At 35.4% G+C, this 26,186-nt stretch overlaps 1 protein-coding gene across 1 annotated transcript in view; it reads right to left on the bottom strand.

Annotated features, from left to right (window-relative positions):
- The window catches only part of LOC139493119 (activating signal cointegrator 1 complex subunit 3-like), a 221,832-nt gene that overhangs the window by 162,418 nt on the left and 33,228 nt on the right, over positions 1-26,186 (bottom strand). Inside the window, exons 26-30 of the mRNA XM_071281281.1 lie at positions 24,568-24,788; positions 23,843-23,928; positions 22,895-23,061; positions 22,411-22,556; positions 17,686-17,806 (exon numbers count right to left, since the gene is read on the bottom strand). Coding sequence (XP_071137382.1) covers positions 17,686-17,806; positions 22,411-22,556; positions 22,895-23,061; positions 23,843-23,928; positions 24,568-24,788 — 741 coding nt within the window. The remainder of the gene's footprint in view (positions 1-17,685; positions 17,807-22,410; positions 22,557-22,894; positions 23,062-23,842; positions 23,929-24,567; positions 24,789-26,186) is intronic.

The raw sequence follows: 26,186 nt of genomic DNA, 5'->3' as shown, positions 1-26,186 counted from the left end.
AGAAAATGTAATATCAAAACGTAATTAATTCTTTAGAGTTCTAAATACTGGTCATGTGACGTGACGATACAAACACTAACACTGGCTTGTCAGGAGAGTGGGTCTTTACAGCTAGAAAATGTAATATCAAAACGTAATTAATTCTTTAGAGTTCTAAATACTGGTCATGTGACGTGATGATACAAACACTAACACTGGCTTGTCAGGCGAGTGGGTCTTTACAGCTAGAAAATGTAATATCAAAACGTAATTAATTCTTTAGAGTTCTAAATACTGGTCATGTGACGTGATGATACAAACACTAACACTGGCTTGTCAGGCGAGTGGGTCTTTACAGCTTGAAAATGTAATATCAAAACGTAATTAATTCTTTAGAGTTCTAAATACTGGTCATGTGACATGATGATACAAACACTAACACTGGCTTGTCAGGAGAGTGGGTCTTTACAGCTAGAAAATGTAATATTAAAACGTAATTAATTCTTTAGAGTTCTAAATACTGGTCATGTGACGTGATGATACAAACACTAACACTGGCTTGTCAGGAGAGTGGGTCTTTACAGCTAGAAAATGTAATATCAAAACGTAATTAATTCTTTTAGAGTTCTAAATACTGGTCATGTGACGTGATGATACAAACACTAACACTGGCTTGTCAGGAGAGTGGGTCTTTACAGCTAGAAAATGTAATATCAAAACGTAATTAATTCTTTAGAGTTCTAAATACTGGTCATGTGACATGACGATACAAACACTAACACTGGCTTGTCAGGAGAGTGGGTCTTTACAGCTGGAAAATGTAATATTAAAACGTAATTAATTCTTTAGAGTTCTAAATACTGGTCATGTGACGTGATGATACAAACACTAACACTGGCTTGTCAGGAGAGTGGGTCTTTACAGCTAGAAAATGTAATATCAAAACGTAATTAATTCTTTAGAGTTCTAAATACTGGTCATGTGACGTGACGATACAAACACTAACACTGGCTTGTCAGGAGAGTGGGTCTTTACAGCTAGAAAATGTAATATTAAAACGTAATTAATTCTTTAGAGTTCTAAATACTGGTCATGTGACGTGATGATACAAACACTAACACTGGCTTGTCAGGAGAGTGGGTCTTTACAGCTAGAAAATGTAATATCAAAACGTAATTAATTCTTTAGAGTTCTAAATACTGGTCATGTGACGTGATGATACAAACACTAACACTGGCTTGTCAGGAGAGTGGGTCTTTACAGCTGGAAAATGTAATATCAAAACGTAATTAATTCTTTAGAGTTCTAAATACTGGTCATGTGACGTGATGATACAAACACTAACACTGGCTTGTCAGGAGAGTGGGTCTTTACAGCTAGAAAATGTAATATCAAAACGTAATTAATTCTTTAGAGTTCTAAATACTGGTCATGTGACGTGATGATACAAACACTAACACTGGCTTGTCAGGCGAGTGGGTCTTTACAGCTGGAAAATGTAATATCAAAACGTAATTAATTCTTTAGAGTTCTAAATACTGGTCATGTGACGTGATGATACAAACACTAACACTGGCTTGTCAGGCGAGTGGGTCTTTACAGCTAGAAAATGTAATATCAAAACGTAATTAATTCTTTAGAGTTCTAAATACTGGTCATGTGACGTGATGATACAAACACTAACACTGGCTTGTCAGGAGAGTGGGTCTTTACAGCTTGAAAATGTAATATCAAAACGTAATTAATTCTTTAGAGTTCTAAATACTGGTCATGTGAAGTGATGATACAAACACTAACACTGGCTTGTCAGGAGAGTGGGTCTTTACAGCTGGAAAATGTAATATTAAAACGTAATTAATTCTTTAGAGTTCTAAATACTGGTCATGTGACGTGATGATACAAACACTAACACTGGCTTGTCAGGAGAGTGGGTCTTTACAGCTAGAAAATGTAATATTAAAACGTAATTAATTCTTTAGAGTTCTAAATACTGGTCATGTGACGTGATGATACAAACACTAACACTGGCTTGTCAGGAGAGTGGGTCTTTACAGCTAGAAAATGTAATATCAAAACGTAATTAATTCTTTAGAGTTCTAAATACTGGTCATGTGACGTGATGATACAAACACTAACACTGGCTTGTCAGGAGAGTGGGTCTTTACAGCTAGAAAATGTAATATCAAAACGTAATTAATTCTTTAGAGTTCTAAATACTGGTCATGTGACGTGATGATACAAACACTAACACTGGCTTGTCAGGCGAGTGGGTCTTTACAGCTAGAAAATGTAATATCAAAACGTAATTAATTCTTTAGAGTTCTAAATACTGGTCATGTGACGTGATGATACAAACACTAACACTGGCTTGTCAGGAGAGTGGGTCTTTACAGCTAGAAAATGTAATATCAAAACGTAATTAATTCTTTAGAGTTCTAAATACTGGTCATGTGACGTGATGATACAAACACTAACACTGGCTTGTCAGGAGAGTGGGTCTTTACAGCTAGAAAATGTAATATTAAAACGTAATTAATTCTTTAGAGTTCTAAATACTGGTCATGTGACGTGATGATACAAACACTAACACTGGCTTGTCAGGAGAGTGGGTCTTTACAGCTAGAAAATGTAATATTAAAACGTAATTAATACTACAGAGTTCTAAATACTGGTCATGTGACGTGATGATACAAACACTAACACTGGCTTGTCAGGAGAGTGGGTCTTTACAGCTAGAAAATGTAATATCAAAACGTAATTAATTCTTTAGAGTTCTAAATACTGGTCATGTGACATGACGATACAAACACTAACACTGGCTTGTCAGGAGAGTGGGTCTTTACAGCTGGAAAATGTAATATTAAAACGTAATTAATTCTTTTAGAGTTCTAAATACTGGTCATGTGACGTGATGATACAAACACTAACACTGGCTTGTCAGGAGAGTGGGTCTTTACAGCTAGAAAATGTAATATTAAAACGTAATTAATTCTTTAGAGTTCTAAATACTGGTCATGTGACGTGATGATACAAACACTAACACTGGCTTGTCAGGAGAGTGGGTCTTTACAGCTAGAAAATGTAATATCAAAACGTAATTAATTCTTTAGAGTTCTAAATACTGGTCATGTGACGTGATGATACAAACACTAACACTGGCTTGTCAGGAGAGTGGGTCTTTACAGCTAGAAAATGTAATATCAAAACGTAATTAATTCTTTAGAGTTCTAAATACTGGTCATGTGACGTGATGATACAAACACTAACACTGGCTTGTCAGGAGAGTGGGTCTTTACAGCTAGAAAATGTAATATTAAAACGTAATTAATTCTTTAGAGTTCTAAATACTGGTCATGTGACGTGATAATACAAACACTAACACTGGCTTGTCAGGAGAGTGGGTCTTTACAGCTAGAAAATGTAATATTAAAACGTAATTAATTCTTTAGAGTTCTAAATACTGGTCATGTGACGTGATGATACAAACACTAACACTGGCTTGTCAGGAGAGTGGGTCTTTACAGCTAGAAAATGTAATATCAAAACGTAATTAATTCTTTAGAGTTCTAAATACTGGTCATGTGACGTGATGATACAAACACTAACACTGGCTTGTCAGGCGAGTGGGTCTTTACAGCTGGAAAATGTAATATCAAAACGTAATTAATTCTTTAGAGTTCTAAATACTGGTCATGTGACGTGATGATACAAACACTAACACTGGCTTGTCAGGAGAGTGGGTCTTTACAGCTAGAAAATGTAATATCAAAACGTAATTAATTCTTTAGAGTTCTAAATACTGGTCATGTGACGTGATGATACAAACACTAACACTGGCTTGTCAGGAGAGTGGGTCTTTACAGCTAGAAAATGTAATATCAAAACGTAATTAATTCTTTAGAGTTCTAAATACTGGTCATGTGACGTGATGATACAAACACTAACACTGGCTTGTCAGGAGAGTGGGTCTTTACAGCTAGAAAATGTAATATTAAAACGTAATTAATTCTTTAGAGTTCTAAATACTGGTCATGTGACGTGATGATACAAACACTAACACTGGCTTGTCAGGAGAGTGGGTCTTTACAGCTAGAAAATGTAATATCAAAACGTAATTAATTCTTTAGAGTTCTAAATACTGGTCATGTGACGTGATGATACAAACACTAACACTGGCTTGTCAGGAGAGTGGGTCTTTACAGCTGGAAAATGTAATATCAAAACGTAATTAATTCTTTAGAGTTCTAAATACTGGTCATGTGACGTGATGATACAAACACTAACACTGGCTTGTCAGGAGAGTGGGTCTTTACAGCTAGAAAATGTAATATCAAAACGTAATTAATTCTTTAGAGTTCTAAATACTGGTCATGTGACGTGATGATACAAACACTAACACTGGCTTGTCAGGAGAGTGGGTCTTTACAGCTAGAAAATGTAATATTAAAACGTAATTAATTCTTTAGAGTTCTAAATACTGGTCATGTGACGTGATGATACAAACACTAACACTGGCTTGTCAGGAGAGTGGGTCTTTACAGCTGGAAAATGTAATATCAAAACGTAATTAATTCTTTTAGAGTTCTAAATACTGGTCATGTGACGTGATGATACAAACACTAACACTGGCTTGTCAGGAGAGTGGGTCTTTACAGCTAGAAAATGTAATATCAAAACGTAATTAATTCTTTAGAGTTCTAAATACTGGTCATGTGACGTGATGATACAAACACTAACACTGGCTTGTCAGGAGAGTGGGTCTTTACAGCTAGAAAATGTAATATCAAAACGTAATTAATTCTTTAGAGTTCTAAATACTGGTCATGTGACGTGATGATACAAACACTAACACTGGCTTGTCAGGCGAGTGGGTCTTTACAGCTAGAAAATGTAATATCAAAACGTAATTAATTCTTTAGAGTTCTAAATACTGGTCATGTGACGTGATGATACAAACACTAACACTGGCTTGTCAGGAGAGTGGGTCTTTACAGCTGGAAAATGTAATATTAAAACGTAATTAATTCTTTAGAGTTCTAAATACTGGTCATGTGACGTGATGATACAAACACTAACACTGGCTTGTCAGGAGAGTGGGTCTTTACAGCTAGAAAATGTAATATTAAAACGTAATTAATTCTTTAGAGTTCTAAATACTGGTCATGTGACGTGATGATACAAACACTAACACTGGCTTGTCAGGAGAGTGGGTCTTTACAGCTAGAAAATGTAATATTAAAACGTAATTAATTCTTTAGAGTTCTAAATACTGGTCATGTGACGTGACGATACAAACACTAACACTGGCTTGTCAGGAGAGTGGGTCTTTACAGCTAGAAAATGTAATATCAAAACGTAATTAATTCTTTTAGAGTTCTAAATACTGGTCATGTGACATGATAATACAAACACTAACACTGGCTTGTCAGGAGAGTGGGTCTTTACAGCTGGAAAATGTAATATCAAAACGTAATTAATTCTTTAGAGTTCTAAATACTGGTCATGTGACGTGATGATACAAACACTAACACTGGCTTGTCAGGAGAGTGGGTCTTTACAGCTAGAAAATGTAATATCAAAACGTAATTAATTCTTTAGAGTTCTAAATACTGGTCATGTGACGTGATGATACAAACACTAACACTGGCTTGTCAGGAGAGTGGGTCTTTACAGCTAGAAAATGTAATATTAAAACATAATTAATTCTTTAGAGTTCTAAATACTGGTCATGTGACGTGATGATACAAACACTAACACTGGCTTGTCAGGCGAGTGGGTCTTTACAGCTAGAAAATGTAATATCAAAACGTAATTAATTCTTTAGAGTTCTAAATACTGGTCATGTGACGTGATGATACAAACACTAACACTGGCTTGTCAGGAGAGTGGGTCTTTACAGCTAGAAAATGTAATATCAAAACGTAATTAATTCTTTAGAGTTCTAAATACTGGTCATGTGACGTGACGATACAAACACTAACACGGGCTTGTCAGGAGAGTGGGTCTTTACAGCTAGAAAATGTAATTTCAAAACGTAATTAATTCTTTAGAGTTCTAAATACTGGTCATGTGACGTGATGATACAAACACTAACACTGGCTTGTCAGGAGAGTGGGTCTTTACAGCTAGAAAATGTAATATCAAAACGTAATTAATTCTTTAGAGTTCTAAATACTGGTCATGTGACGTGATGATACAAACACTAACACTGGCTTGTCAGGAGAGTGGGTCTTTACAGCTAGAAAATGTAATATCAAAACGTAATTAATTCTTTAGAGTTCTAAATACTGGTCATGTGACGTGATGATACAAACACTAACACTGGCTTGTCAGGCGAGTGGGTCTTTACAGCTAGAAAATGTAATATTAAAACGTAATTAATTCTTTAGAGTTCTAAATACTGGTCATGTGACGTGATGATACAAACACTAACACTGGCTTGTCAGGCGAGTGGGTCTTTACAGCTAGAAAATGTAATATCAAAACGTAATTAATTCTTTAGAGTTCTAAATACTGGTCATGTGACGTGATGATACAAACACTAACACTGGCTTGTCAGGAGAGTGGGTCTTTACAGCTAGAAAATGTAATATCAAAACGTAATTAATTCTTTAGAGTTCTAAATACTGGTCATGTGACGTGATAATACAAACACTAACACTGGCTTGTCAGGAGAGTGGGTCTTTACAGCTGGAAAATGTAATATCAAAACGTAATTAATTCTTTAGAGTTCTAAATACTGGTCATGTGACGTGATGATACAAACACTAACACTGGCTTGTCAGGAGAGTGGGTCTTTACAGCTGGAAAATGTAATATCAAAACGTAATTAATTCTTTAGAGTTCTAAATACTGGTCATGTGACGTGATAATACAAACACTAACACTGGCTTGTCAGGAGAGTGGGTCTTTACAGCTGGAAAATGTAATATTAAAACGTAATTAATTCTTTTAGAGTTCTAAATACTGGTCATGTGACGTGACGATACAAACACTAACACTGGCTTGTCAGGAGAGTGGGTCTTTACAGCTGGAAAATGTAATATCAAAACGTAATTAATTCTTTAGAGTTCTAAATACTGGTCATGTGACGTGACGATACAAACACTAACACTGGCTTGTCAGGAGAGTGGGTCTTTACAGCTAGAAAATGTAATATCAAAACGTAATTAATTCTTTAGAGTTCTAAATACTGGTCATGTGACGTGATGATACAAACACTAACACTGGCTTGTCAGGAGAGTGGGTCTTTACAGCTAGAAAATGTAATATCAAAACGTAATTAATTCTTTAGAGTTCTAAATACTGGTCTGTCTTCATGATGATACAAACACTAACACTGGCTTGTCAGGAGAGTGGGTCTTTACAGCTAGAAAATGTAATATCAAAACGTAATTAATTCTTTAGAGTTCTAAATACTGGTCATGTGACGTGATGATACAAACACTAACACTGGCTTGTCAGGAGAGTGGGTCTTTACAGCTAGAAAATGTAATATCAAAACGTAATTAATTCTTTAGAGTTCTAAATACTGGTCATGTGACGTGATGATACAAACACTAACACTGGCTTGTCAGGAGAGTGGGTCTTTACAGCTAGAAAATGTAATATCAAAACGTAATTAATTCTTTAGAGTTCTAAATACTGGTCATGTGACGTGATGATACAAACACTAACACTGGCTTGTCAGGAGAGTGGGTCTTTACAGCTGGAAAATGTAATATCAAAACGTAATTAATTCTTTAGAGTTCTAAATACTGGTCATGTGACGTGATGATACAAACACTAACACTGGCTTGTCAGGCGAGTGGGTCTTTACAGCTAGAAAATGTAATATGAAAACGTAATTAATTCTTTAGAGTTCTAAATACTGGTCATGTGACGTGATGATACAAACACTAACACTGGCTTGTCAGGCGAGTGGGTCTTTACAGCTAGAAAATGTAATATCAAAACGTAATTAATTCTTTAGAGTTCTAAATACTGGTCATGTGACGTGATGATACAAACACTAACACTGGCTTGTCAGGCGAGTGGGTCTTTACAGCTGGAAAATGTAATATCAAAACGTAATTAATTCTTTAGAGTTCTAAATACTGGTCATGTGACGTGATGATACAAACACTAACACTGGCTTGTCAGGAGAGTGGGTCTTTACAGCTAGAAAATGTAATATCAAAACGTAATTAATTCTTTAGAGTTCTAAATACTGGTCATGTGACGTGATGATACAAACACTAACACTGGCTTGTCAGGAGAGTGGGTCTTTACAGCTAGAAAATGTAATATCAAAACGTAATTAATTCTTTAGAGTTCTAAATACTGGTCATGTGACGTGATGATACAAACACTAACACTGGCTTGTCAGGAGAGTGGGTCTTTACAGCTAGAAAATGTAATATTAAAACGTAATTAATTCTTTAGAGTTCTAAATACTGGTCATGTGACGTGATGATACAAACACTAACACTGGCTTGTCAGGAGAGTGGGTCTTTACAGCTAGAAAATGTAATATCAAAACGTAATTAATTCTTTAGAGTTCTAAATACTGGTCATGTGACGTGATGATACAAACACTAACACTGGCTTGTCAGGAGAGTGGGTCTTTACAGCTGGAAAATGTAATATCAAAACGTAATTAATTCTTTAGAGTTCTAAATACTGGTCATGTGACGTGATGATACAAACACTAACACTGGCTTGTCAGGAGAGTGGGTCTTTACAGCTAGAAAATGTAATATCAAAACGTAATTAATTCTTTAGAGTTCTAAATACTGGTCATGTGACGTGATGATACAAACACTAACACTGGCTTGTCAGGAGAGTGGGTCTTTACAGCTAGAAAATGTAATATTAAAACGTAATTAATTCTTTAGAGTTCTAAATACTGGTCATGTGACGTGATGATACAAACACTAACACTGGCTTGTCAGGAGAGTGGGTCTTTACAGCTGGAAAATGTAATATCAAAACGTAATTAATTCTTTTAGAGTTCTAAATACTGGTCATGTGACGTGATGATACAAACACTAACACTGGCTTGTCAGGAGAGTGGGTCTTTACAGCTAGAAAATGTAATATCAAAACGTAATTAATTCTTTAGAGTTCTAAATACTGGTCATGTGACGTGATGATACAAACACTAACACTGGCTTGTCAGGAGAGTGGGTCTTTACAGCTAGAAAATGTAATATCAAAACGTAATTAATTCTTTAGAGTTCTAAATACTGGTCATGTGACGTGATGATACAAACACTAACACTGGCTTGTCAGGCGAGTGGGTCTTTACAGCTAGAAAATGTAATATCAAAACGTAATTAATTCTTTAGAGTTCTAAATACTGGTCATGTGACGTGATGATACAAACACTAACACTGGCTTGTCAGGAGAGTGGGTCTTTACAGCTGGAAAATGTAATATTAAAACGTAATTAATTCTTTAGAGTTCTAAATACTGGTCATGTGACGTGATGATACAAACACTAACACTGGCTTGTCAGGAGAGTGGGTCTTTACAGCTAGAAAATGTAATATTAAAACGTAATTAATTCTTTAGAGTTCTAAATACTGGTCATGTGACGTGATGATACAAACACTAACACTGGCTTGTCAGGAGAGTGGGTCTTTACAGCTAGAAAATGTAATATTAAAACGTAATTAATTCTTTAGAGTTCTAAATACTGGTCATGTGACGTGACGATACAAACACTAACACTGGCTTGTCAGGAGAGTGGGTCTTTACAGCTAGAAAATGTAATATCAAAACGTAATTAATTCTTTTAGAGTTCTAAATACTGGTCATGTGACATGATAATACAAACACTAACACTGGCTTGTCAGGAGAGTGGGTCTTTACAGCTGGAAAATGTAATATCAAAACGTAATTAATTCTTTAGAGTTCTAAATACTGGTCATGTGACGTGATGATACAAACACTAACACTGGCTTGTCAGGAGAGTGGGTCTTTACAGCTAGAAAATGTAATATCAAAACGTAATTAATTCTTTAGAGTTCTAAATACTGGTCATGTGACGTGATGATACAAACACTAACACTGGCTTGTCAGGAGAGTGGGTCTTTACAGCTAGAAAATGTAATATTAAAACATAATTAATTCTTTAGAGTTCTAAATACTGGTCATGTGACGTGATGATACAAACACTAACACTGGCTTGTCAGGCGAGTGGGTCTTTACAGCTAGAAAATGTAATATCAAAACGTAATTAATTCTTTAGAGTTCTAAATACTGGTCATGTGACGTGATGATACAAACACTAACACTGGCTTGTCAGGAGAGTGGGTCTTTACAGCTAGAAAATGTAATATCAAAACGTAATTAATTCTTTAGAGTTCTAAATACTGGTCATGTGACGTGACGATACAAACACTAACACGGGCTTGTCAGGAGAGTGGGTCTTTACAGCTAGAAAATGTAATTTCAAAACGTAATTAATTCTTTAGAGTTCTAAATACTGGTCATGTGACGTGATGATACAAACACTAACACTGGCTTGTCAGGAGAGTGGGTCTTTACAGCTAGAAAATGTAATATCAAAACGTAATTAATTCTTTAGAGTTCTAAATACTGGTCATGTGACGTGATGATACAAACACTAACACTGGCTTGTCAGGAGAGTGGGTCTTTACAGCTAGAAAATGTAATATCAAAACGTAATTAATTCTTTAGAGTTCTAAATACTGGTCATGTGACGTGATGATACAAACACTAACACTGGCTTGTCAGGCGAGTGGGTCTTTACAGCTAGAAAATGTAATATTAAAACGTAATTAATTCTTTAGAGTTCTAAATACTGGTCATGTGACGTGATGATACAAACACTAACACTGGCTTGTCAGGCGAGTGGGTCTTTACAGCTAGAAAATGTAATATCAAAACGTAATTAATTCTTTAGAGTTCTAAATACTGGTCATGTGACGTGATGATACAAACACTAACACTGGCTTGTCAGGAGAGTGGGTCTTTACAGCTAGAAAATGTAATATCAAAACGTAATTAATTCTTTAGAGTTCTAAATACTGGTCATGTGACGTGATAATACAAACACTAACACTGGCTTGTCAGGAGAGTGGGTCTTTACAGCTGGAAAATGTAATATCAAAACGTAATTAATTCTTTAGAGTTCTAAATACTGGTCATGTGACGTGATGATACAAACACTAACACTGGCTTGTCAGGAGAGTGGGTCTTTACAGCTGGAAAATGTAATATCAAAACGTAATTAATTCTTTAGAGTTCTAAATACTGGTCATGTGACGTGATAATACAAACACTAACACTGGCTTGTCAGGAGAGTGGGTCTTTACAGCTGGAAAATGTAATATTAAAACGTAATTAATTCTTTTAGAGTTCTAAATACTGGTCATGTGACGTGACGATACAAACACTAACACTGGCTTGTCAGGAGAGTGGGTCTTTACAGCTGGAAAATGTAATATCAAAACGTAATTAATTCTTTAGAGTTCTAAATACTGGTCATGTGACGTGATGATACAAACACTAACACTGGCTTGTCAGGAGAGTGGGTCTTTACAGCTGGAAAATGTAATATTAAAACGTAATTAATTCTTTAGAGTTCTAAATACTGGTCATGTGACGTGATGATACAAACACTAACACTGGCTTGTCAGGAGAGTGGGTCTTTACAGCTAGAAAATGTAATATCAAAACGTAATTAATTCTTTAGAGTTCTAAATACTGGTCATGTGACGTGACGATACAAACACTAACACTGGCTTGTCAGGAGAGTGGGTCTTTACAGCTAGAAAATGTAATATCAAAACGTAATTAATTCTTTAGAGTTCTAAATACTGGTCATGTGACGTGATGATACAAACACTAACACTGGCTTGTCAGGAGAGTGGGTCTTTACAGCTAGAAAATGTAATATCAAAACGTAATTAATTCTTTAGAGTTCTAAATACTGGTCTGTCTTCATGATGATACAAACACTAACACTGGCTTGTCAGGAGAGTGGGTCTTTACAGCTAGAAAATGTAATATCAAAACGTAATTAATTCTTTAGAGTTCTAAATACTGGTCATGTGACGTGATGATACAAACACTAACACTGGCTTGTCAGGAGAGTGGGTCTTTACAGCTAGAAAATGTAATATCAAAACGTAATTAATTCTTTAGAGTTCTAAATACTGGTCATGTGACGTGATGATACAAACACTAACACTGGCTTGTCAGGAGAGTGGGTCTTTACAGCTAGAAAATGTAATATCAAAACGTAATTAATTCTTTAGAGTTCTAAATACTGGTCATGTGACGTGATGATACAAACACTAACACTGGCTTGTCAGGAGAGTGGGTCTTTACAGCTGGAAAATGTAATATCAAAACGTAATTAATTCTTTAGAGTTCTAAATACTGGTCATGTGACGTGATGATACAAACACTAACACTGGCTTGTCAGGCGAGTGGGTCTTTACAGCTAGAAAATGTAATATGAAAACGTAATTAATTCTTTAGAGTTCTAAATACTGGTCATGTGACGTGATGATACAAACACTAACACTGGCTTGTCAGGCGAGTGGGTCTTTACAGCTAGAAAATGTAATATCAAAACGTAATTAATTCTTTAGAGTTCTAAATACTGGTCATGTGACGTGATGATACAAACACTAACACTGGCTTGTCAGGAGAGTGGGTCTTTACAGCTTGAAAATGTAATATTAAAACGTAATTAATTCTTTAGAGTTCTAAATACTGGTCATGTGACGTGATGATACAAACACTAACACTGGCTTGTCAGGAGAGTGGGTCTTTACAGCTGGAAAATGTAATATCAAAACGTAATTAATTCTTTAGAGTTCTAAATACTGGTCATGTGACGTGATGATACAAACACTAACACTGGCTTGTCAGGAGAGTGGGTCTTTACAGCTAGAAAATGTAATATTAAAACGTAATTAATTCTTTAGAGTTCTAAATACTGGTCATGTGACGTGATGATACAAACACTAACACTGGCTTGTCAGGAGAGTGGGTCTTTACAGCTAGAAAATGTAATATTAAAACGTAATTAATTCTTTAGAGTTCTAAATACTGGTCATGTGACGTGATGATACAAACACTAACACTGGCTTGTCAGGAGAGTGGGTCTTTACAGCTAGAAAATGTAATATTAAAACGTAATTAATTCTTTAGAGTTCTAAATACTGGTCATGTGACGTGATGATACAAACACTAACACTGGCTTGTCAGGAGAGTGGGTCTTTACAGCTAGAAAATGTAATATCAAAACGTAATTAATTCTTTAGAGTTCTAAATACTGGTCATGTGACGTGATGATACAAACACTAACACTGGCTTGTCAGGAGAGTGGGTCTTTACAGCTAGAAAATGTAATATTAAAACGTAATTAATTCTTTAGAGTTCTAAATACTGGTCATGTGACGTGACCATACAAACACTAACACTGGCTTGTCAGGAGAGTGGGTCTTTACAGCTAGAAAATGTAATATTAAAACGTAATTAATTCTTTAGAGTTCTAAATACTGGTCATGTGACGTGATGATACAAACACTAACACTGGCTTGTCAGGAGAGTGGGTCTTTACAGCTAGAAAATGTAATATCAAAACGTAATTAATTCTTTAGAGTTCTAAATACTGGTCATGTGACGTGATGATACAAACACTAACACTGGCTTGTCAGGCGAGTGGGTCTTTACAGCTAGAAAATGTAATATCAAAACGTAATTAATTCTTTAGAGTTCTAAATACTGGTCATGTGACGTGATGATACAAACACTAACACTGGCTTGTCAGGAGAGTGGGTCTTTACAGCTTGAAAATGTAATATCAAAACGTAATTAATTCTTTAGAGTTCTAAATACTGGTCATGTGACGTGATGATACAAACACTAACACTGGCTTGTCAGGAGAGTGGGTCTTTACAGCTGGAAAATGTAATATTAAAACGTAATTAATTCTTTAGAGTTCTAAATACTGTCATGTGACGTGATGATACAAACACTAACACTGGCTTGTCAGGAGAGTGGGTCTTTACAGCTAGAAAATGTAATATCAAAACGTAATTAATTCTTTAGAGTTCTAAATACTGGTCATGTGACGTGATGATACAAACACTAATACTGGCTTGTCAGGAGAGTGGGTCTTTACAGCTAGAAAATGTAATATCAAAACATAATTAATTCTTTAGAGTTCTAAATACTGGTCATGTGAAGTGATGATACAAACACTAACACTGGCTTGTCAGGAGAGTGGGTCTTTACAGCTGGAAAATGTAATATCAAAACGTAATTAATTCTTTAGAGTTCTAAATACTGGTCATGTGACGTGACGATACAAACACTAACACTGGCTTGTCAGGAGAGTGGGTCTTTACAGCTAGAAAATGTAATATCAAAACGTAATTAATTCTTTAGAGTTCTAAATACTGGTCATGTGACGTGATGATACAAACACTAACACTGGCTTGTCAGGAGAGTGGGTCTTTACAGCTAGAAAATGTAATATCAAAACGTAATTAATTCTTTAGAGTTCTAAATACTGGTCATGTGACGTGACGATACAAACACTAACACTGGCTTGTCAGGAGAGTGGGTCTTTACAGCTAGAAAATGTAATATCAAAACGTAATTAATTCTTTAGAGTTCTAAATACTGGTCATGTGACGTGATGATACAAACACTAACACTGGCTTGTCAGGAGAGTGGGTCTTTACAGCTAGAAAATGTAATATCAAAACGTAATTAATTCTTTTAGAGTTCTAAATACTGGTCATGTGACGTGATGATACAAACACTAACACTGGCTTGTCAGGAGAGTGGGTCTTTACAGCTGGAAAATGTAATATCAAAACGTAATTAATTCTTTAGAGTTCTAAATACTGGTCATGTGACGTGATGATACAAACACTAACACTGGCTTGTCAGGAGAGTGGGTCTTTACAGCTAGAAAATGTAATATCAAAACGTAATTAATTCTTTAGAGTTCTAAATACTGGTCATGTGACGTGATGATACAAACACTAACACTGGCTTGTCAGGAGAGTGGGTCTTTACAGCTGGAAAATGTAATATCAAAACGTAATTAATTCTTTAGAGTTCTAAATACTGGTCATGTGACGTGATAATACAAACACTAACACTGGCTTGTCAGGAGAGTGGGTCTTTACAGCTGGAAAATGTAATATTAAAACGTAATTAATTCTTTAGAGTTCTAAATACTGGTCATGTGACGTGATGATACAAACACTAACACTGGCTTGTCAGGCGAGTGGGTCTTTACAGCTGGATAATGTAATATCAAAACGTAATTAATTCTTTAGAGTTCTAAATACTGGTCATGTGACGTGATGATACAAACACTAACACTGGCTTGTCAGGAGAGTGGGTCTTTACAGCTAGAAAATGTAATATCAAAACGTAATTAATTCTTTAGAGTTCTAAATACTGGTCATGTGACGTGATGATACAAACACTAACACTGGCTTGTCAGGAGAGTGGGTCTTTACAGCTAGAAAATGTAATATCAAAACGTAATTAATTCTTTAGAGTTCTAAATACTGGTCATGTGACGTGATGATACAAACACTAACACTGGCTTGTCAGGCGAGTGGGTCTTTACAGCTAGAAAATGTAATATCAAAACGTAATTAATTCTTTAGAGTTCTAAATACTGGTCATGTGACGTGATGATACAAACACTAACACTGGCTTGTCAGGAGAGTGGGTCTTTACAGCTAGAAAATGTAATATCAAAACGTAATTAATTCTTTAGAGTTCTAAATACTGGTCATGTGACGTGATGATACAAACACTAACACTGGCTTGTCAGGCGAGTGGGTCTTTACAGCTAGAAAATGTAATATCAAAACGTAATTAATTCTTTAGAGTTCTAAATACTGGTCATGTGACGTGATGATACAAACACTAACACTGGCTTGTCAGGAGAGTGGGTCTTTACAGCTAGAAAATGTAATATCAAAACGTAATTAATTCTTTAGAGTTCTAAATACTGGTCATGTGACGTGATGATACAAACACTAACACTGGCTTGTCAGGAGAGTGGGTCTTTACAGCTAGAAAATGTAATATCAAAACGTAATTAATTCTTTAGAGTTCTAAATACTGGTCATGTGACGTGATGATACAAACACTAACACTGGCTTGTCAGGAGAGTGGGTCTTTACAGCTAGAAAATGTAATATCAAAACGTAATTAATTCTTTAGAGTTCTAAATACTGGTCATGTGACGTGATGATACAAACACTAACACTGGCTTGTCAGGAGAGTGGGTCTTTACAGCTGGAAAATGTAATATTAAAACGTAATTAATTCTTTAGAGTTCTAAATACTGGTCATGTGACGTGATGATACAAACACTAACACTGGCTTGTCAGGAGAGTGGGTCTTTACAGCTGGAAAATGTAATATCAAAACGTAATTAATTCTTTAGAGTTCTAAATACTGGTCATGTGACGTGATGATACAAACACTAACACTGGCTTGTCAGGAGAGTGGGTCTTTACAGCTAGAAAATGTAATATCAAAACGTAATTAATTCTTTAGAGTTCTAAATACTGGTCATGTGACGTGATGATACAAACACTAACACTGGCTTGTCAGGCGAGTGGGTCTTTACAGCTAGAAAATGTAATATTAAAACGTAATTAATTCTTTAGAGTTCTAAATACTGGTCATGTGACGTGATGATACAAACACTAACACTGGCTTGTCAGGCGAGTGGGTCTTTACAGCTAGAAAATGTAATATTAAAACGTAATTAATTCTTTAGAGTTCTAAATACTGGTCATGTGACGTGATGATACAAACACTAACACTGGCTTGTCAGGAGAGTGGGTCTTTACAGCTAGAAAATGTAATATCAAAACGTAATTAATTCTTTAGAGTTCTAAATACTGGTCATGTGACGTGATGATACAAACACTAACACTGGCTTGTCAGGAGAGTGGGTCTTTACAGCTAGAAAATGTAATATTAAAACGTAATTAATTCTTTAGAGTTCTAAATACTGGTCATGTGACGTGATGATACAAACACTAACACTGGCTTGTCAGGAGAGTGGGTCTTTACAGCTAGAAAATGTAATATCAAAACGTAATTAATTCTTTAGAGTTCTAAATACTGGTCATGTCATCTCCTTCAGGAGTAATAATTAATATTTGATTTTTGAGTTGTTGGTCATGTTGGGTTGATGCCATGATGTATAACTGTTTTTCAGAATATATATATATATTTTTTTATTCCATTTGTGCTAAGCTTTATTTATATTTAGGTTGCTGTCTCATTACAATACATCTACTGTTATTCATAAGGACAGCTTTACTGTTTATCAGTAGAGATTTAAATACTAGTTTTCTAATCTGTTGCCATGATGTTAAATATACAAGATTGTATGTTTACATCAAATGGTTTTTGTTCTGTTGGATTGCTGTTTCAATGTTGAATACAATTGGTCTCCTGTTATTTTAAGAACTGTATCCTTGTTTACCTGTATACTTTTAAAGTGATCACATCATCATGGTGTTTGTTTAATCACATAAAAATGAAATGGAAATGGGGAATATTCCAAGAGAAAACAACCCAACCAAAGAGCAGAAAACAGCAATAGGTCACCAATGACCATTAATCAGTGTCGTTCCTTACAACACATGGTAAGCTATATGGTATAATCAAACTTGAAGGACCTACCTTGGAATGTTGGTTTATTCATGGTAGCCATCCTTGGACAGTAGTGTTGGCCTGGGAACCCATGTATATGTACCTCTAAGGGGACTGGTCTAACAGATGGTCGGAAGTTGTATAGTCCCATCTGGAAAATAAAAAGGAGAAAAACACAGTAATAAATGTATTCAAAGCGTCAAAAGCATGAGTCATACCAAAGCAGTAAATATTTATAGATTGTTCTGGAAAAAACATATAAAAAAAGTTGAATGTTTAATCTGTGACCTATGAAAAAGTCACTAATGTGAAACTTAGGGACATATGTACTTCTAGAAATAAAAATACATAGGAATGAAGATAATTTGCACTAGTTTACTGGTGTGTAATTGGGAAAGAGAGAAAGTGAAAACAAAAGAATAAATCATCAAAATACCCAATCTAAAAATAGTATATCTTAAGTCAGGACCTTTTACCAGAAAATTCAAGAAACAAACAAAACTAGAGGCTCTTAAGAGCCTGTGTCGCTCACCTTGGTCTATGTGCATACATGTATTAAACAAAGGACACAGATGGATTCATGACAAAATTGTGTTTTAATGATGGCGATGTGTTTGTAGATCTTACTTTACTGAACATTCTTGCTACTTACAATTTTCTCTATCTATAATAAACTTGGCCCTTTAGTTACACAGAGGAAAATATTTTGTAAAAATTAACAAAAATTTATAATATTAATGAAAATTGTTAAAAATTGACTATAGAGGTCAATAACTCTTTGACCATTTGTTGACTTATTTGTAGATCTTACTTTGCTGAACATTATTGCTGTTGACAGTTTATCTCTATCTATACTAATATTCAAGATAATAACCAAAAACAGAATAATTTCTTTAAAAATTACCAATTGTAGGACAGCAACCCAACAACCCATTGTCCAATTCATCTAAAAATTTCAGAGGAGATAAATATTGACTAAATAAACAATTCACCTCTTTCAGATTTGCTCTAAATGCTTTGGTTTCAGAGTTATAAGCCAAAATCTACATTTTACCCCTATGTTTTATTTTTAGCCATGGCGGCCATCTTGGTTGGTTGGCTGGGTCACCGGACATATTTTTTAAACTAAATACTCCGATGATGATTGTGGCTAAGTTTGGTAAAATTTGGCCTAGTCGTTTCAGAGGAGAAGATTTCTATAAAAGACTACAAAATTTACGAAAAATTGGTAAAAAATGACTATAAAGGGCAATAACTCCTTAAGGGGTCAACTGACCATTTTGATCATGTTGAATTATTTGTAGATCTTACTTTGATTAACATTATTGTTGTTTACAGTTTATCTCTATCTATAATAGTATTCAAGATAATAACCAAAAACGGCAAAATTTCCTTAAAATTACCAATTCATGGGTAGCATCCCAACAACGGGTTGTCCGATTCATCTGAAAATTTCAGGGAAGATAGATCTTCACCTGATGAACAATTTTACACCATGTCAGATTTGCTCTAAATGCTTTGGTTTCAGAGTTATAAACCAAAATCTACATTTTACCCTATGTTCTATTCTTAGCCATGACGGCCATCTTGGTTGGTTGGCCTGGTCACCAGATACATTTTTTTAACTATATACTCCAATGATAATTGTGGCTAAGTTTGGTAAAATTTGACCTAGTAGTTTCAAAGGAGAAGATTTTTGTAAAAGTTAACAGACGATGCCGGACGACGACTTCGGGCCAGGTGAGCTAAAAATAGGACATCACAAACACCAAAAGGTGCTAAACCAGATGTGTCTACAGGACAAGTGTCCCTTGTTATGAGTGCATTGTTTACTCGGCCAAATGACACAATCAGATCATGGACCACATGACCATTCTTGATCTAAAGATCTAATGCTAATTAAAAATGTCACTAGGGAGCTTACTCACCAATAAGCGTATCAGTTAACATACATATATAAAACTTTGACCTACATGTGATATAGCCAGCCAGTCAGCTAGGTCTCTAGCATTAGCCAAAGCTGTAGACAGTCCTACCACTCTGACAGGCTTGGATGTATGGGATGATAACATACCTGTGATATAGCCAGCCAGTCAGCTAGATCTCTAGCATTAGCCAAAGCTGTAGACAGTCCTACCACTCTAACAGGCTTGGATGTATGGGATGATTACCTACCTGTGATAAAGCCAGCCAGTCAGCTAGGTCTCTAGCATTAGCCCTGTAGACAGTCCTACCACTCTGACAGGCTTGGATGTATGGGATGATAACATACCTGTGATAAAGCCAGCCAGTCAGCTAGGTCTCTAGCATTAGCCAAAGCTGTAGATAGTCCTACCACTTTAACAGGCTTAGATGTATGGGATGATAACATACCTGCTATATAGCCAGCCAGTCAGCTAGGTCTCTAGCATTAGCCAAAGCTGTAGATAGTCCTACCACTTTAACAGGCTTAGATGTATGGGATGATAACATACCTGCTATATAGCCAGCCAGTCAGCTAGATCTCTAGCATTAGCCAAAGCTGTAGACAGTCCTACCACTCTAACAGGCTTGGATGTATGGGATGATAACCTACCTGTGATATAGCCAGCCAGTCAGCTAGGTCTCTAGCATTAGCCAAAGCTGTAGATAGTCCTACCACTTTAACAGGCTTAGATGTATGGGATGATAACATACCTGCTATATAGCCAGCCAGTCAGCTAGGTCTCTAGCATTAACCCTGTAGACAGTCCTACCACTCTGACAGGCTTCAATATATGGGATGATAACATACCTGTGATATAGCCAGCCAGTCAGCTAGGTCTCTAGCATTAGCCAAAGCTGTAGATAGTCCTACCACTTTAACAGGCTTAGATGTATGGGATGATAACATACCTGTGATATAGCCAGCCAGTCAGCTAGGTCTCTAACATTAGCCAAAGCTGTAGATAGTCCTACCACTTTAACAGGCTTAGATGTATGGGATGATAACATACCTGTGATATAGCCAGCCAGTCAGCTAGGTCTCTAGCATTAGCCAAAGCTGTAGATAGTCCTACCACTCTGACAGGCTTAGATGTATGGGATGATTACCTACCTGTGATAAAGCCAGCCAGTCAGCTAGATCTCTAGCATTAGCCAAAGCTGTAGATAGTCCTACCACTCTGACAGGCTTAGATGTATGGGATGATTACCTACCTGTGATAAAGCCAGCCAGTCAGCTAGATCTCTAGCATTAGCCAAAGCTGTAGATAGTCCTACCACTCTGACAGGCTTGGATGTATGGGATGATTACCTACCTGTGATAAAGCCAGCCAGTCAGCTAGATCTCTAGCATTAGCCAAAGCTGTAGATAGTCGTACCACTCTGACAGGCTTAGATGTATGGGATGATAACATACCTGTGATATAGCCAGCCAGTCAGCTAGGTCTCTAGCATTAGCCAAAGCTGTAGATAGTCCTACCACTCTGACAGGCTTGGATGTATGGGATGATTACCTACCTGTGATAAAGCCAGCCAGTCAGCTAGATCTCTAGCATTAGCCAAAGCTGTAGATAGTCCTACCACTCTGACCAGGGATGGGGTTATTGAAAATGTAATGGTAATTAAGTGTAATGCATTACAATTTTCCATGTAATTGAATGTAATGTGTAATTGAGCATTTTTTTAATTGCTTGTAATGGTAATTTAATTAATTACAATGAAAAAAGCATGTAATGCTCAATTACTTTTGAATTACATTTCAATTACATGTACTTTTATGGTGTTAATGATAAGGATTTAATATAAATTGTAAAATCATATTAAAATGTGTGAAAAATCTTTATGAGAGTTCATTTAGAATTTAAATTTACTGCACACAATCATTTTGTCAAATTAGTATACACCAAAGGATTATACAGATAAAAATTAACAGCTGTAAAATAAACAGCAATTAATCAGATTAAAAGATCAAGGGCAATGCCACTATTATATGTATTTTATCTAATTAGCAAAATATTTCTAAGATATAGACATTATACATTGTTTGTACTAAAAATTATTTTCAATGTTGTGACAGGCATAACTTTTAATAATTATTAAGTGATTTTTTTTTTTATTTATTTATAATTTCTTTATTCATGCTATGTTTTATTTAAATGACTTCATTTCTGAGATGTCAAAATACCCCTTAATGTATTGGCAAGTTAATAGGAACTAATTTCCTCTTCTATCAACACATCTACTGATTATTGAAGTATAATACCTCCATGTTCTAATCAAGCGATATATGCCACATTAGCTCCTATAGAAATACTATTGAGAATGGCTGTCAAATTGTACAGACCAGAGGGATGCAGACTAAATGACAAAACATTAAAATTACACATGATTATCAAATGCAACTCTAAACTATGTTTACTTGAATATTATACATACATGTACGCCTCCGGGTGCGGGAATTTCTCGCTACATTGAAGACCTGTTGGTGACCTTCTGCTGTTGTTGTTTTTTTCTATGGTCGGGTTGTTGTCTCTTTGGCATATTCCCCATTTCCATTCTCAATTTTATAATATTGGTTAACAAATATTATGATGAAATGTAATGTGTAATTTAATTAATTACTTTAGTAAAGTAATTGTAATTTAATTAATTACATTTCAAAAACTGTGTAATGTGTAATTAGTGTAATTGACCATTTTTGCAATGTAATGTGTAATTTAATTAATTACATTCCAATGTAATTGACCCCAAGTCTGACTCTGACAGGCTTAGATGTATGGGATGATAACATACCTGTGATATAGCCAGCCAGTCAGCTAGGTCTCTAGCATTAGCCAAAGCTGTAGATAGTCCTACCACTCTGACAGGCTTTGATGTATGAGAGGATATAAAATTGGTTCTTGACACAATGACTTCTAAAACTGGACCTCTGTCATTTCCTAAAAAAGTTTTAAAACATGAAATATTTTTTTTAACTTAAATTGAAATGGATTTAAGGAATAACAGTACTGTAGTTGAAGAGTTGCTGTTGTCAATTGGGGATATGATGGTTGCAAATGCAGTTTTACTCAATTATTTCCCAAAAAGGAAAAGCACATCATCAATCTGTGTGCAAAGTCATGATAATGTAAAATAATCGTTGGATTTAAAGATGACACATACTAGATAGCCTCTATATGTTTCAGACAGACAGAATGACAGAAGTATTGGACAAGAGGTTACTGAACATTTTTTCCTTTCTGGCAACGCAGATAAAGGGCTATAAAATTAAACTAACCTAACAAATGAATTTCATCAATAATAAGAACAGCCACAGCCTTGACATAATTCCTGGTTTGCCAGCTACGACTGACACCATCCCATTTCTCTGGTGTCGTCACGATGAGGTCAGCCGCTGCAATAGCTCTCATATCTGGTGTTACATCTCCAGTCAATTCTACAACCCTGAAATATAAATACATTCATCATTTTCATTATCTCACAACTAATAGATTACTATAGCTATAGCCCTCATACCACTCTGCCAATTCTACAACCTTAAAATATATAATCCAGTGCTGATTTACAAAACCCTTATTTCTAGTGTAAAATAACACCACCTGTAAATTATAATTTTCTGAAATATAAAACTTTTCATGACAAATGCCTCTTTTCAGGGTTTTGTAAATAGCAATTCTTTGAAACGTAAATTATGCAAAATATTCAAAGTCAATGAACCATGACTTAAGGTACAGGGCCAATAAATCCCTGATGAAATGAGATGTGCCAATGCTTATACAACTGCATACCATACATCAATAACTTATCATAAGTGGTTCTGCTTAAACTGACCTAATCACAAATTTCAACATGTAAACTAAGCAAATTTTCAAAGTCAATACACCATGACAGAGGATGCAGGGCCATGGAAATGTGATGTGCCAATGCTTATACAACTGCATAACAAAAATCATTGATTTACCATTAGTGGTTTCCCTTTAAATGACCTTATCACAAACTTAAACTAATTATTGATGCCGTCAAGGCCATCCCCTAGCTGGAAACAGCATACCTAAGTCTCACTTTTTGATTCCGTCAAGGCTAGACAAAAATCTTTTACCTCAATTAAATAATCTCTCTAAGAAGAACCCTGCCACTGTGTATTTTATTTCAAATTAAAGATCTTGCCTCTAAGGGTGACCTCTTATTACATGTTTAATTGTGACTTTATACTACATGTACTTACTTTTTACCAAGCTTCTTTTCTATTCTGACTTTCCAATCTTCCATTCTTTCCCTGACCAGAGCTTTCAATGGTGCTATGTAGACAGCCTGAGAGAGATAAGGGTGAGAAGCTGTTAAAAATATCTTGTTTGTAAAAGCTTTTCCTAATAGAATTCCATATAACATAACAAAAGTAATTTGCCCTTGATATAAATAATATTAACATTTATAGATTTAAATGGAAGATAAGGAATGGATTTACATGAGGCCAAAAATCTCTTCAAAATATCATAAACATCAAAGGGAATACAACTATTATTGTTGTTCTTCATCTGAACGTGTGACTGTAGTGTAGCAATAATTTGTTCTTTCTTCGACCAGTAAATATTAGCACTGCAATTATTTCGTCAAAGGATTTCTGTACTTACTTCCTTGTAATTTAGATATTTCCTAACAAGTCTAAAGAAATTGTTTTCCCTTGAGATGTTCCTTAAAAACTGTTAACATCTTTAACTCTGATTGAAACCAGATGTGGGGTATATACAAACGATACAACAACATACAACTCAAATATGTATCTTTGCATGTTTTAACCTTTATAAAGCCTAACCTTTTCTTTTCTGTAACTAAATATAAGATATACCATGAGAAGTCCCATTTTGTGATTGGAAATTCCCCAAACACTGTAAATATAGCCAGTTTTCCTAAATTGTAATTAAGGTATACCATGTGAGATTCCATTCCTACCTTGTGATTTGGGTATTCCCTAAACACTCTAAATATAGCCATCTCAGCAGCAATAGTTTTGCCTGATCCTGTTGGTGCTCCTAATAGGACATTTTTATCTGTATGGTATAGACAGTGGAAGATCTGTGTCTGTATGGGGTTAAAGTGGGTGAACTTGTACAATGTCTCTAACATAGGGTCATTTAATGCTGATATAGGTAGTGGCTGTAGATCTAGTAATTCTGGAATCAAATGTAAACAACAACATAAGTAAAAGATTTTTTATTCCTTTAGTCAATTAAATCTAATGCTAATTCTAATGCAATTATTTTGTAACAATTGTTCTGATTGGATGACAGCAAGCGTAAAATTCTCTATCTCCTTGTCTGTAACTAAGGAAGCCGACATTTTGAATTTCGGAATGTACTGACATGTTATTTCTACAATAATAAACAACAAACTCACTTCTTGCGTCTAAAAATCTTCTTTTTATCAAATTTTATTACATTCTGAAGCGGCACAGAAGCCAGAAAACGCCCGTTGTTTATGTTTGACGCCGGAAGCATACCTATGACGTCACGTAGTGTAGGGACCAAAGAAGATAACATTTTTTCGCGGATTTTTTTTTAATGAAGATTTTACACTGAAATTATGATTGAAATTTAATTATGAACTTGTTTTGCATTAGAATAGAGATAACTGTATTGTATTTGAAGCTTTGCGGACATCCATCGGTAGTTTTACTGTCGCAAATACCCGTTTACCTGTCTCCGCTCCGCGTCGCCAGGTAAACTAAATTTGCGACAGTAAAACTACTGATGGACGTCCTTAAAGCTTCAAATACAATACAGTTATCTCTTAAATCTATCTACTGAACAAGAAGTGATATTCTTACTTAAATTTTCCATTTATATCTTATGCATATGTCAAGCCTTCAGTTTTACATTTTAACCAGCAGCCAGTTTGAGAGAAAAGGTAATGCTTTTATTCCCTTTATTATAACTTAACCCTTTAATAGACACACCAATTGTTCTAATGTAATTGAACTTGTATATCAGTTTTTAAGAAAGTATGTATATAAAAATAATAAATATAAATCACATTCATGTATCTGGGTGAACATTGTTCTTATACATTCTTGGCTTTCAAATAATCAATTTTGAGTGTTCCTGAGGAAGGTAGACCCAGAAAAGTGCTTAGGACGCATGAAATTTATATTGTGTTGTTTCCTTTTTTGAACCTGGCCTGTGGCTGTCTACTTGACTTTAAAACTGTTCTAGTTACAATACACTACCTGTATGGGGAGGGTGAACCTGGCCTGTGGCTGTCTACTTGACTTTAAAACTGTTCTAGTTACAATACACTACCTGTATGGGGAGGGTGAACCTGGCCTGTGGCTGTCTACTTGACTTTAAAACTGTTCTAGTTACAATACACTACCTGTATGGGGAGGGTGAACCTGGCCTGTGGCTGTCTACTTGACTTTAAAACTGTTCTAGTTACAATACACTACCTGTATGGGGAGGGTGAACCTGGCCTGTGGCTGTCTACTTGACTTTAAAACTGTTCTAGTTACAATACACTACCTGTATGGGGAGGGTGAACCTGGCCTGTGGCTGTCTACTTGACTTTAAAACTGT

The sequence above is a fragment of the Mytilus edulis genome, chromosome 10 (genome assembly GCF_963676685.1).
Source record: "Mytilus edulis chromosome 10, xbMytEdul2.2, whole genome shotgun sequence".
In the NCBI taxonomy this organism is placed as follows: domain Eukaryota; kingdom Metazoa; phylum Mollusca; class Bivalvia; order Mytilida; family Mytilidae; genus Mytilus; species Mytilus edulis.
Note: the sequence above shows the minus strand (reverse complement) of the source record. Positions and strands in the feature narration are given on the sequence as shown.